The 15,353-nt window shown below is 36.5% G+C and overlaps 1 protein-coding gene across 1 annotated transcript; it reads right to left on the bottom strand.

Annotated features, from left to right (window-relative positions):
• Positions 1-1,904: 1,904 nt before the first annotated feature.
• LOC131605181 (uncharacterized) lies at positions 1,905-2,668 on the bottom strand. The gene is made up of 3 exons (XM_058877568.1): positions 2,327-2,668; positions 2,082-2,203; positions 1,905-2,001 (listed from the first exon to the last, which is right to left on the bottom strand). Exons 1-3 carry the CDS (start codon positions 2,666-2,668, stop codon positions 1,905-1,907), a joined length of 561 nt encoding a protein of 186 aa, XP_058733551.1.
• Between the last annotated feature and the right edge of the window lie 12,685 nt (positions 2,669-15,353).

The raw sequence follows: 15,353 nt of genomic DNA, 5'->3' as shown, positions 1-15,353 counted from the left end.
ATCTTAAGGGTGTTTTGGTTGGTTGTGGATAAATGGAGGCAGGGAAATTAATCACTCTATATTAAGTTTTTTTATCAATTCTTTGATGAAGGGAAATATAAGATTTAGGGAGCATATATTTCTTATGAATCAACTTTAGCTCCTTTGAAAAAAAAATTTAGAAGGAAAATGTAAAGGAAATTTCTTTGTAGACCCCCTATGGGGAGAACCTCCAGCAAAAATCTCATAATATCTCTATTTCAGATATGCATTTCCGAAGTTTTTCTTTTCTAAATTTTTCTAGAATTCGAAGATGTATCTCCGAAAACATCAATGGGGGTGTTTCTGGAGATGCATTTCCGAAAACACCAATTTTACTTTTTTTTGGTGTTTCGGAAATGCATCTCCAAAATATGCAGAAACCTATTTTTTGTTTGTTTTATAAATAATGTTGTCTCGTATTCTATATTAAACGACAATGTTTAATGTAAACAGTGCTTGATATAAACTAAATATAACACGCAAATTGGAATAAAATACTAATATTATATATATATATATATATATATATATATATATATATATATATATATATATATATATATATATATATATATAAAACAGTGTACGGAAATGTCAAAATAATACAACCCGAATACAAAAAAGTCAAGACTAAAAAATAAATAGGCAACAACTACTGAGTATGCCTAACCCTAACTCCCTGGGACCTCCTCTGCCTGGTATATGCCGCCGCATCGCCCGCGTCACCGACCATCCTCTCCACGATGGCAACCGCCTCTGGATCGCCGTAAGCGATGATACCTCGGTCTAATGCATCTCGCCCAAGCATCTCTATCCACTGACATATCGGTGGGAGATCAGTGGCATGATCATCCTCAACCTGCTGGTTCTTCAAGATCTCCTCATATGCAGGCCTAGGAGCTCCGGGAGCGTCGGGTAACATCAGAGGATGTGATACCCGATAGAACCATGTCACGTACCCCTCTACACAGTGCCATTCCTGGGTGGCCTCCATACACCGATACTCCTCCTGGACCAAATGATGCGCCCAGTCCTCAAATATAGCAGTGAGGTCCACTCAGGTAACTGGAGCAGCCTCAAACAGTGACCTCGGTATCATCTACACATGTGCAAACTGCCTCATGCACCGCTCCGGCAGATACCTCACCATGGTGTTGGCTCCGCATGCCAATCATCTAGAGTATAACGCGATGCGGTCGACTGGGACAACAGCAGTGTAGTCGGTGAATGGAGTCCAACGGATATCATCGTGAGCAGTGCGGTCCAGGTACCCGCTATATGGTCCCACTGCGTTATTCCCCCTTTGGAGAACGTATCGGGCGGCCCTGGGCATTGCGTCATCGTACGCAGGATACATGACAAAGTCGTGGATGTGGGGGAAGTAGGAGATGATCCAACCCTGAAACACAAATACGATAATATGTTAAAAATAAATACGAACCATAAATAAATGTGAAATAATTAAAAAGAAATATATCGTCAAGAGTGTGCAAGATTCCGTCAACTGCCTGGTCCTCCAGTTGGAGACTTTATTCAACTTCTGGTATAGATATTCCATAATAGTTGACCCCCAATTCCACTGGTTAATGGTACTTAGGTCGATAAAGTAGCGGAGATATGTCATGTCAATGTAGGTTGCACTCTTGTCCACAAAGAGTGCAGTGTCTACCAAGAACATGGACCAGCACCTCAGAGCGCGGACACGGTGATACTCTGTAAAAAGCTCGTCACCCTCCTGCTCGAACTCTACTGCCGCCACCAAGTGGTTCTCATACAGCTCTCTCAAGCTGGAGAACCGGATATGGGCCTCATTCGTCGTCCGACACTCAAAATCAGCCATGTTTGGGTCCATACCCAAATAGTCGACAATCCACTCAATAGCCTCAACCCTCTATATTCGGAAATGGTGCAGCAGCCTCCCTCTGATCGACAGGTGGAGCAGACAGTGAACATCGTGCAAGGTGATCGTCATCTCCCCAACTGGAAAGTGGAAAGAAAACGTCTCCTTGTACCATCGCTATACGAAAGCCCCCTGCATGTCGTGGCTGATAGTGATATACCCGGTCATGCATAACCCGTCGAGCCCGGAACCAGATACCACATCATTAAACCACTGATCATCTGGTTTAAACAGATCAAAAATCTTCCACGCGTGGTTCACGGATTTTATCGTTAGTCTATCCTGTTACCACAAAAACAAAAACAAAAAAGATTGTTACTTAAAAATCGGTTAAATCATAAAGTGTAATTAAAAAAAACCTAAATAAAAAACGTTTAAATTATAAAGTGTAATTAAGAAAAATACCTGTCCCTCCCAAACACGGCGAGCGACGTGGTCGTGGTAGTAAATAAACAAGGAAGTGTCCCTAGGCCCTCCCGGGTAGCCATGCTCCTCCTCCTCCTCCCCGTGCGAAGGGTTAACATCAGGTATCACCTCCTCCTCATCCTCTCGTACCTCCTGATGGAAAGAAGACACCTGAGCCACACGACTCATTGATCTAGATGAGGAACCAGACTCATCCATTTGGACGGGTGCTCGTACTCTACCCCGTCTCTGTGTCGATGCCAGTTGTGACGCCCACTCACGTCTTGCTAATGTTGTTTGGGTCTCTCTGCCATGTCTAAGTCGTGCACGGTTGCCTGCCATTTTCCTAAAAAATTTGAAATCCATAAGAATGCGAAACAATCAAGAAAGTAAAATAAAAACATTTCTGGCTTAATTTCGGAAGTGCATTTCTGAAACTAGTCAATGAGGTGTTTTCGGAAATGCACTTCCGAAACCCCATGCGAACTCCATTTTTGCATAACTTCCAATCCTTGCCCTAAGTGCATCAAAATCAAATTTTTTGTATCTAAGTATATCCAGTGACATATAATAACTTAAATGTACTACATTATACTAATTTCTAACACCCGTAATATCAATTTCAATCCTAAATTTCAACTTTTGAAAACTTACAGATTTGAGGTGTTGTTGGAGGATCTTTAGAAGTGGTCTTTGAATGTTGGAGAGTAATTTGATGTTCTTTTAAGGTGCTTCTACAAATGCTTGAGTAATTTGTAAGGTTTGAGAAATTTAGGGTAAAATGGAAATGGGGGAGACTGTTTTGTTTAAATAGCAAAACTCGCATTTTTTCATAAATGCATCTCCGAAATGTTGTTTTCAGAAATGTAAAAGAGTGATTTCGGAAATGCATCTCCGAAACACCTTTTTTTACTTAAAAAAAATTATTTCGGAAATACATTTCTGAAATGTTGTTTTCGAAAATGTATTTCCGAAATAATTTTTTTAAGTAAAAAAAAGGTGTTTTCGGAGATACATTTCTGAATTTTTTTTTTTTAACTTCGCAGATGCATTTCCGAAAGATGGGGGTCTGTAAAGAAATTTCTAATGCAAATAGTATAAAATCTAAGGATGACAAGTGAAACATTGAATAAAATTTATGGATGGGCTAAAATAATTCACTAAATCATCATGTAATCAACTATCAATCCATTACAAATGAATGGATATAAACACTCTATAATGCCCTTCTATTATTTTAAAAACACACACTAAAAAAATAAAACAATAATCAATTAAACATGAATCTAAATTCACGCGCGTTATCATTTTTATTGCCAAGTTACAAAAATATTAATTTCAAACACACACTACAAAAGGATAACTTATTTATCTTATTAAACATACTTGAATTTTGAATGATTTTTTTTGATTCGGTGAATATTTAAAAATTCTTTATTTATTTTCTATAATGAAATTTTGGTATATTTGACTAAGAAAGATGTTTATTTTAGCTAAATATGACAGCGGGTCAAAAAAAAATATATAATTATATCAAATAATATCATATACTATTTTTAATATATATTATAAGAGAAAATATCAACTCACCCCTTGAATCTCTTAGTCACTTGACGAAATTTCAATTTTTCCCTGCTTCCGTAGATGCAATTTCGAAAGCACATTTTTTTTTCAAAAAATTTGTTTCTTTCCATAGGTGCATCTACGGAACGTGTTTAGACAGAGTGTTCCATAGATGCATGTTGAAGCGGTGAAGCGGCAAGCAAAAAGTAATAGGTATTATTTATTACCGGGTGGTATAGGTTATATCGTATCGTAGTCCACATAGATTGGTGAGAAAAACTGTCGTTCGACTATCTCACGGTCTAAGTTTCATGATTGGGTGCGGAAAAGTAAATGCGGTAAAAGTAAATAAAAGTGAATAAACAATCTCAATAGTCTAAGAGAAACAGTTATGGAATTGCATTTCGTTCTACCTGTCGAATACTTAAATCGGAAGATCTTATCGCAACACACTCACAATACGCATCAAAATCACCAGGCATCAATCGAGACGCCACATCAGTGTCCATTTCTGCAACACCGACGAAAGCACAACCGTACTATTCACATCAGCGATGTCTCAACTGACACAAACAAAACAGAGGCATTAAATTTGATACTCATTACGATTATTAGCCCTAAATCCATTTCTGAAATCTAGAAACTAACAGTTATCATTCCTAATCAAGATCTACGGTGTCCATTTTTGCAACAACACAAATCCAGAGCATTTAAGCAAAAAGATCAAGAACAACAACAATGATGATTTGTAAAGCGAATAAATAAACGATCCCAAGATCGACAAATGTACATACAATAAGAGTAGAAATATACATACAAAACCCACCATTGGAATGAAACATAGGGAAGAAAGAAGATGAACCAGAAACTCTCACCATCACAATGAAATCGAGACAAATCCATAGTAAATCCACATGATGTATCATCCAATGGTGTTTCCTAAGCTTCTAAACTATAAAAAATGGATCAGAGCCACTCCAAGGGGGAAATGGGTGATAAAAAACCTTAAAAAAATCTGATTTTATCTATTTATACAAAACTGAGTCTCGCAGAGCGCGCGACGCGCCCTCTCACTTATGTACCAAACCACTCAAGCGCGCGACGCGCCCTAATTCGGCGCGACGCGCCCTCAGTTCTGTCCAAAATTATTTCTTTTTCTCCTACAGCGCGCGACGCGAGCTACACCAGAACAACAACTTTGTCTCTTCAAAACGCGTCTGCAGCCGTGTCTTCGACACTTTATTCCTTGAGGCTCGGAAAACGCAAAATACCTACAAAAAGACAACAAAACTATCAAACGTTACATATTTACACGAAAACGTAATACAACACAAACGATACAAATATACACAAAACGGGGAATTATTCAAACGGTATTAACAAAAAGTATCGATAAGTGCCATTATTTACATACACAAAATAACTACATTTTGGCACTTATCAAACTCTACCGAACTTGAATCTGTTTGTCCTCAAACAAGGCCAAACACTCAAATCGCAAAAGTAAAAATCCAAAGAATCAAGAATCAACAAGATTTGGAAAAACGAAACAATTGTACGGTTCAAACAAAAACGTACGAACAAAGTAAATACTTACCACAATCCTACAACGACAACATGAAAATGAAACGAATCCTAAGTACAAAAATCATACAACACATTCTAAAACAAAACAAGCTCAATCACGAATCACACCTAGCAAAAATTCAACGGTAGATAAAAACACCGAAAGGTGAGGACTTTGACACACACCCGACAAACTTGCAAATAAAAGACAAAATTATGCATTCGTCCACAAACATTATCGAAAATGCAACGGCAAGAATCACAAGGGCTTTAAAGGTTGTAATGCGGCTCGGTTAACAAACAAGTGATAAGTCCTAAAGCTAATCGAAACAAAAACTTGCCTAAACCTAAAGGAGTAATTACTTCCACAAAGTTTCAAACAAAGGAATTTCAATCCAAATTTTCTCTTCATCACAAGTTTCACACCAAACACCATACTTATTGTAGCGGTAAAAAATGTGACTCGAGCGTTTATCGCGCTCGGAGTACAACAGAGTCGCCACCGAACTTTATTTATTCCAAGAAGGAAAGGGAAAATATCGATAAAACCCACGAATAAAAAAGAAATGGATAAGATGGTCATTCGTAACCAAATTAGGGTTCGGGAGTCGGTTAAGCAAGGGGAATGTGTTAGCACCCCTCACCTCCATCGTACTCGATGGGACCCATTTAGTTAGTTTCGTGTTTGAGTGTTAGTGTAATGTTTGTGTTCTTTAGCTTATTAATCGAGAAAAGGTGAAAGAAATGTTTTTAGGTTTTTTATTATTGTGAAGGAAAAAAGAAATGTTTTTTTTATTATTATGCTCGCCAAGACGTTTGTATCTTGTGCCTACGTATTCCCTCGTGCAATGGGAAAGTCAGAGCAATCGTAGTTCGGAAGAAGAACCACGAAAAGTTTGTTGGTTGATTTTAGCGAGAGGTACTCGATCGCTTTCAAATGGAAATACTACGCGCACATGGATATGAGATCACTACAAGAATGGATGACTAAATCAAGAGTGAGACGAGATTTTGGCCATCATCGCATTCGAGTGGAAGATATTCGATCTTCACATGTGGAAGTATGTTCGCATTTTGAAGATTGATTAAGTGACTCGTTTATGAAAAGAGTTTTAAAATGAAAAGGTCATAAGGCAAAGAGTTTGAATGAAATTGAGGTTGTTTATTAAAGGGACGTTTAGCAAAGGATTGAGCATAGGTGTTCACCTAGCGCGTCCTTTACCCAAGGTATTCAACAGGAGCGAGCCCCATTGTCACTTGTTGTCCTTGTTAATTAATGTATTTTTATTCAAAAGATCAAGGTATTCAAGAGGTGTCCACCCCTTGTCACTTAACCTCTTGGTTTGATTAATGTGTTTTAGTTCAAAAGATAAAGGTATTCAAGAGGTGTCCACCCCTTGTCACTTAACCTCTTGGTTTGATTAATGTGTTTTAGTTCAAAAGATAAAGGTATTCAAGAGGTGTCCACCCCTTGTCACTTAACCTCTTGGTTTGATTAAAGTGTTTTAGTTCAAAAGATCAAGGTATTCAAGAGGTGTTCACCCCTTGTCACCTGTTCTCTTGATTTGATTAATGAAAGGTTTTAAAAAAAAGTGTTAATCCAAATGAATCGAGGTATTCGAGAGGTGTTCACCCCTTGTCACACGATCTTTCGGTATGGTTAAAAAAAAGGTTTTCGAAAAGAAGAAGCTCGACGTTGGATCGAGAAATTAATTGTAACGATTTGGCGTTGAACCAAGTTTTATTGATTTTTTAGATCGAGATTAATCTAATAATTTTTTGCATTTTTATACAAGAAGTAAAAATCTAACAAACCTACATAATAAAATATATTTTTTGTGTTTTGTTATATCATAAGAATAAAATTAAAACTACACAATATTGATATTTTTTTGTATTTTTTTGTTAATATTAGAAATTAAAACAATCACTACAATAAACTAAAATAAAAATAATAATAATAATAAAATGAGAAGGACTAAAAGAACAAAGTATGGTGGTGCATATCAATTTGATAGTGGTGGTGATTAGTAAGAAAAATTGGGCCAAGACAGAGGCCCAGAGATTAACACATGCTAAGTGAAATTATTTAAAGAGAAAAAAAAAAGATGATGATGGGCCTACCGAATCGGGTAAGACCCATGAGGGTCCAAACCCTAAACCAACAAAACCTGAAAGCGGGGATCTGCCGCCCCAATTTGCCTCAAGAAAAACGTAACTTCCTCTCTCAAAAAGTCGTTCTCTCGATCTCTCGTCTCTCTCGCTACACAAACGAAACCAAAGCCCTCTAACGATTCTCTCTTGCTCTCTCGCGATGGTTCACCTCTCAATACCGTTTTTGATTCGCGGTGGACACAAACAAACGGATAACATCGATAATCCTCAAAGCCAACAAAACTAAGGTAACCGCAATATGATGAACACACAATTTCATAAGAAGAATCACATAGCAAGCAACAATTATGAATTGCAGAGATAAAATAAATACATAAAGTTCGAGGATACCGTCAAGAGCTTATGGAGGTATGTGTTTCGACTTCCCTCTCGATCTATCCTCTTCTGAATCTGAGTGATCTTCTTTCTATTTGTTGCGGTTTCTCTGTATCTGTTTCAATGCTTCAAAGGCTGGGTTCGATTGAGTGATGCTGAGGTCCGTGAATCTGAGTAGTTTCGAAGGTGAGTGTGGTTTGAGTATTGAATGATGTGAGATGAGGTGTTATTATTTTTGAAAGTGAGCTAAGTTGAATGAAGGGCAGAGGTCGGTTGTGTGAAGGTTCAGTATGGTGTTGTTTGTTTGTTATGTATGAAGTTTATGGAAGTGAGGGTTGAGGGCTGTGAGTTAGTGTTGTTGTATGAGCTGAGGGAGAGCCCTGTTATGGCAGGTAAGGAGGTTTATTTGAAGTGAATTTGTGTGTATGCTGAGATGGTGATTTAAGTGTTTGTGAGGATGATTTTGAGTGAAGGCTCAGTGTGGATTTGCTGAAGGTTGAATGTTGAGGTATTGTTGGTAATATGAAGGTTTTGGAGGAAGCTTATTTTGTGCAATGATTTTGACAGAGTTTTTCTTCCTCTTTTTGTGGCTAGCTCCCCCCCTTTTCTTGTAGATGCTGAGTTCTTTTTATAGAGGAATAAAGGTGGGTTTTGGGGGGAAAAATGGGATGAGTTTGAACAATTTTGGCAACTGAATCGTTTACTTTTTTATGCAGGATTGTTGTATGGCTATTTTGGTGTAATCTTTGGAGGCTTGTGAAGCAGCAAGAAGCAGGTTTGGCTGCAAGTGAGTGGAGCGGCAAGTAGCAGGTTTTGTTGGAGCAGCAAGCAGTAGCATAATGGTGCAGGCAGAAGAAGACAAATTCTGTTTCTTTGTATATTTTTGTTTGACTTTGTGTAAATTAGACTCTACAAAAAAAGAACAAATTGGGCCAACATACAAAAGCCCTCTTCTTTTTAATTCTTACTATTTTTTCTTTTGTTATATACAACCATAAAAAAGAACAATAATATTAATAATAATAATAATAATAATAATAATAAACTAATAATATAATAATAATAGTAACAATAATAATGGTTAGAAACAAAAGACAAAAAATAAAGATGCAAAAGAATTTAAAGTTAAAATATAATCAAATTACTAAAGTAAATCTAGAAATAAAACAAACTTTTTTCTTTTGTTGATATTTTTCATTTAATTGAAATATTATAAAAATACCTAAATCTAAATGGAACCAACGAAGGATTAAAAATAAATTCTTTTTTTTTTTGAAGTAAAAAATGAAAGGATGAATAAAAATCGGGAAATATGCAAGAAATGCGATGATTTGCATGCAAATGAAATACGAATGCGACATGACTATATGAAAAAGACTAGGTCAAAAATTGGGGTGCGACACTTATTAGCACAAATCTTATTCAATTCTTTTTGTTATTTTCTTTATTAAACTTTTTCTCTTTTTTTTCTTTCTTTCTTTTTCTATTCTTTCTTTTTCACATTTTTTTTATTTTTATTTTCTTTCCTCAACCTCATATCAACCACAACATAAGCAAGCAAACATCCTCTCCCCAACTTGAATCCAACCACAATATCAAGTGATTACTCCCTACTTTCTAAGGCAAGGTAAAAATCGAACCAAACATCATAGTTAAGGATCAAGAAAAACGATAATCAAAATCCATGAAAAAGGTGAACTATATCTCAAGTTCAAAAACAAAATGGACAATGACAAAAAGGCTCAAAGGGGTTACGAATGGTCACACACTCATAAGGTAAATTAACATTTGGCTAAGGTAGTTGTGCTCAAAATCAAACAAGTGCCTTGATCACTTTCGTACATTCACAAAATCAATACAAACGAAAGATTAAACATAATAATATCCAGTTAAAACAAGAAATGTCGGTCACTCGCATATGTAGACAATGGAAAGCCACCTCACATTTATGGTAAAAAGGGGAAACTAACTGTGATTCAAGTCATGAGCAAGTTATGCAAAACAAATGACTAATATGAAAATTGTACAAATGAAAAGTCTCCTAAACATGTTATGCTATATAAAGCGATAAAAAAGTACCTTGCTATGTACAAATTCGATCAATCATTACCGCACAACCGGCATGATGAAACAATCAAAATCGGAGAATTACCAAATGTGACCACAAGCGAACGGCCCGAAATTTGAATCTAAACACAAACAAAATAATTAAAAAAATAAAACTATAAAACACTATACTATAAAGCCTTAGGGTAGGTGGGAAAAAGGCGAGCCAAGCGAACAATTAAAAAGAATTCATTGGCCAAAAGAAACACAGCGCGCGACGCGCCCTAGAGCGCGCAACGCGCGCTACACCAAAAAAACCACACCAGTCTAAAAAGACCAGAATTTCCAATGCTGCCTCCACCTATCACCTACACAACTCATTAACAGAAAAACAGAAAAATAAAACCGTTGGGGTGCCTCCCAACAAGCGCTCGTTTTACGTCGTTAGCTCGACGCCTTTATTATTTCGCGAATGGTAAGTAACTTCCCCGCGGTACGCCAATGCTTTCGCCTCAAATGCAACCTAAAGAAATGACCTAACCACACGCTTGAACAAACATTACGAAACAATATAATTTACAACAAAACATAAACAACACGTATGTGCAAATACTCAAACAATAAGAAAAACACAATTTACAACGGAGTGGTGAAATTGACTAAACAAGTTGAAAAGTGAAGATATGTAATTTAAGAACTAATCCGAGTTCAACTTGTTTAGTAAGTTTACCAAACAAAACGAAATAAGTATAACTATATAAAATATACAAGTACGAGTCTATACACAAAATATACGATATTCACATATTTACGAAACTTAAAATGAGAAACCATCGCAATGCGATTAATCTCAACCAATCCCCGACAACGACGCCATTTTGTTAAAGCGGTGAAGCGGCAAGCAAAAAGTAATAGGTATTATTTATTATCGGGTGATATAGGTTATATCATATCGTAGTCCACAGAGATTGGTGAGAAAAACTGCCGTTCGACTATCTCGCGTTCTAAGTTTCATGATTGGGTGCAGAAAAGTAAATGCGGGAAAAGTAAATAAAAGCGAATAAACAATCTCAATAGTCTAAGAGAAATAGTTATGGAATTGCATTTCGTTTTACCCGTCGAATACTTAAATTGGAAGATCTTATCGCAACACACTCACAATACGCATCACAATCACCAGGCATCAATCGAGACGCCACATCAGTGTCCATTTCAGCAACACCGACGAAAGCTCAACCGTACTATTCACATCAACGATGTCTCAATCGACACAAACAACACAGAGGCATTAAATTCGATACCCATTACGATTATTAGCCCTAAATCCATTTCTGAAATCTAGAAACTAACAGTTATCATTCCTAATCAAGATCTACGGTGTCCATTTCTACAACAACACAAATCCAGAGCATTTAAGCAAAAAGATCAAGAACAACAACAATGATGATTTATAAAGCGAATATATAAACGATCCCAAGATCGACAAATGTACATACAATACGAGTAGAAATATACATACAAAACCCACCATTGGAATGAAACATTGGGAAGAAAGAAGATGAACCGAAAACCCCATTGTCACAATGAAATCGAGACAAATCCATAGTCAATCCACATGATGTATCATCCAATGGTGTTTCCTAAGCCTCTAAACTATCAAAAATGGATCAGAGCCACTCCAAGGGGAAAATGGGTGACAAAAAACCTAAAAAAAAATTTAATTTTATCTATTTATACAAAATTAAGTTTCGGAGAGCGCGCGACGCGCCCTCCCACTTATGTACCAAACCGCCCAAGCGCGCGACGCGCCCTTAGTTCTGCCCGAAATTATTTCTTTTTCTCCTACACCGCGCGACGTGAGCTACACCAGAACAGCAACTTTGTCTCTTCAAAACGCGTCTGCAGCCGTGTCTTCGACACTTTATTCCTTGAGGCTCCGAAAATGCAAAAATACCTACAAAAAGACAACAAAACTATCAAACAGTACATATTTACACGAAAATGTAATAAAACACAAACGATGCAAATATACACAAAACGGGGAATTATTCAAACGGTATTAACAAAAAGTATCGATAAGTACCACTATTTACATACGCAAAATAACTACGTTTTGGCACTTATCAATGCACCTACGGAACGGTCTGCTATATTTTTAAAGAGAATTTCTTTACCCACCTCCCTATCTTCTTGGTCACCTCTGGTGAAAAACCCAAAATATCCTCACTTCGGAGATGCATTTCTGAAAACACCCCCTTTTTTGAGTTTTCGGAGATACATTTCCGAAACACCTTTTTTTTGGGAGAGGGGTGTCTTCGGAGATGCATATCCGAAATATTCCAAGACCAAATTGGTCTTGGAATGTTTCGGATATACACTTCCGAAAGAATTCAATAATTATTAAAAAATTAAAATCAAGGTGAATCAATACAATTAATAGGTATAAAATCAAGGTGAATCAATAAAATGAAGGTGAATCAAAATTTCCTAAACAATTTTAAAGTTAAAAATTATTTTACTAACTTATATAAATCAAAAAAAATTTAATTCCATAAGTAAATTTTGAATTATATAGAATTAAATATAAAATTTATTCATTAAATAAAATTAAGACAAAATCTTTTTTAAATTTTTTTAAACTAAATAAAAAATTATAACTCATTTTTAATTATGAATCAGAATAGAAATATATAAATATATAATAATAATTATTAATTTTGTAAGTGAAATATATAAATATATAATATATAACTATATAATAATTAATATATAAATATATAATAATTATTATAAATTAAAACACTCATTTTTTAAATTTTTTTAATTATTATATAAATATATTTATAATTAATATATAATAATTATTATATAAATATATAAATATATTTATAATTAATATATAATAATTATTATATAAATATATAAATATATAACTTAAAACACTCATTTTTTTAGTTTTTTTTTTTTGCATACATAATAATTATTATAAATATATAAATAAAAAATTATAACTCACTTTATAAGTGAAATTATTTTAGTTTTTTTAATTAAAATTATTTTAAATTTTAAAATATGAATCAGAATAGAAATATATAATAATTATTATTATTCATTACTCATAAATTATATCAAATTTATGATGTATGAATTAATTAATATCCTAAAATTAATTTTTGGGATTTTAAGATTTTTTTTTTGTTTTTTCGGAGATGCATCTCCGAATTAATCAAAATCCTAATTTTTGGGATTTTTTCAGAAATGCACCTCCAAAGTCTGGAAAAATTTAGAAAAAAAAATATTTCGGAAATGCATTTTCGAAACAGGGGTAAAGTGGGGTTTTCGCTGGGGGTGACCCCCATAGGGAGGTGGGTAAAGAAATTTTCTTTTTAAATGACATACATTTGACTCCAAAATTCAATTTTTATAACAACAATGAAAAACCCAATTACAGTAAATTAAAGTAATGCAATTTAAACGCAATAGTAAATAGTACACCAAATTATACATCGTATAAATCGTCGGCCAATAATGTCGAATACATATATCAAAACCTCGTACATAAATGAAATCAAAATGCATATATCAAATAAATCACAGGTATCACTATTGTGTGTGTCGGATATCATTCTGCGCCTCTCTGCTGCCTCTGGCCACCTCTGCCTCTACGTCCACCACGCCGTCTGCTGGCTACTCTGCCTCTACCATTGAATGCCCCACCTATTCTGGCCCGGTTTTTACGGTTCAAAATTGCCTCCTCAGCCACCCTAATGATACCCCCACTAGACGAAGGCCAACAGACCTCTCAGGGAATAAACCATCGACAATGCCTGCCCACGCCATGTCATCTTTCTCACGACACCGAGGAAGATCATCCCAAGCGTGGTTCATCTGAGTCTGCTAAGTTTGTAAAATCTCCTCGTGGGTTGGTTTGGACGGCAATCCAGGTGCGATGAGAAGCATGTATGGGTGTGACACTCTGTAGTACCAGGTGATGTACCCCTCGACACAGCTCTAGTCCCTCTCTGATGTGGTCGCCCGAGCCTCGGTAGGAACCATGTGGTGCTCCCAGTCTGAAAAGACCTCATTTAGTTGTCGACAGGTCATGGCGATAAGAGCAGAGTCAGAAAGGGCGAGGTATCGTCTGCTGGTAGCCGAACTGACACAAGACGCGCTCTGGAAGGTAACGAACAATGATGGTCGAACTGGCAGCCAACCATCCAGAATATATTGTGATCTCATCAAACAGAACCGTCTCACGGTGATCAGCGTAGTAGTCGTAATGGATGTCATCAGCAACCATGCGGTAAAGACAGCGCATGTAAGGATCTGACACCTGGTTCCATCTAAGGGGGGCGAAGGCTCTGGCATGCGGCATGTCCTCAGACCCGACACCTCTCCCCGACCAATAATGTGTACTGTCCAACCCTGGAAAAAAAACACGGTGGTCAAACATACTGTCATAAATATATAATTAACTTTGAGAAAATGTAAAAGGATATAAGATTGTTACCACTAAGAGGGTACTGCTACCAGCCACGGTCCTTGCCTTCCACAGGCATCCCTCTCCGAGTATGTGGTAGGTGTACGCCAGTGTAGCCGCTCCCCAATTGTACTCATGGAAATGTGCGATGTCTGATAAGTACGTCAGGTAAACGACGTCTGTGTACGTCAAGCTCGTGTCCATAAATAGCTGAGTTCCTATCAAATATCGTAAGTAACATCTCAGCACCTGGTCTCTGTGTACACCAGCCTCTGCCTCGTCACCAACATCCTAATGCGTCGCAAGAAGCTCCTCATCATATATTTGCTGCAAGGTGTGAAACCTCACGTGTGCCCCGCACGTCCTCTCCACATCCTCAAGCGCATCAGTAAGATCTTCCCTTAGCTCCTTAATCAGCATGTCCATCTCTTCCTCCTTCGTCATCCTACCGTGAATAAGAAGGGTACCCTTGATAGGTAGATGTAGGAGGCATGCAATGTCGTCCAAAGTGATGGTAATCTAACTGTGAGGAAGATGAAAGAACGAGGTCTCTGGATGCCACCTCTCTACAAATGCCATCAGCATCCCGTTATGAATCGTTTGGAAGCCGACTGTGCAGAAGTCCCTCTAGTTGTTTGACTACCATTCATTTGATATACTCTCCTTACTACATAATTTACTTGTCGTTTCTCTACATGTTTTAAACTAAATAAGTCTAATTTTTACCATCTTTTCGATTATAGGTATTATCCCAACCCTCTATCTAATATTGTCATGCTAACCTTAGTTTATTTTTGTGTTGGTTCTTTACAACTCAACATTATGTCGTGTACAACATCATTGGTCTTATGGGTGTCTCATAAAAAAATTCTCTTCAATTTG

The sequence above is a fragment of the Vicia villosa genome, linkage group LG5, assembly GCF_029867415.1.
Source record: "Vicia villosa cultivar HV-30 ecotype Madison, WI linkage group LG5, Vvil1.0, whole genome shotgun sequence".
Taxonomy (NCBI): domain Eukaryota; kingdom Viridiplantae; phylum Streptophyta; class Magnoliopsida; order Fabales; family Fabaceae; genus Vicia; species Vicia villosa.
Note: the sequence above shows the minus strand (reverse complement) of the source record. Positions and strands in the feature narration are given on the sequence as shown.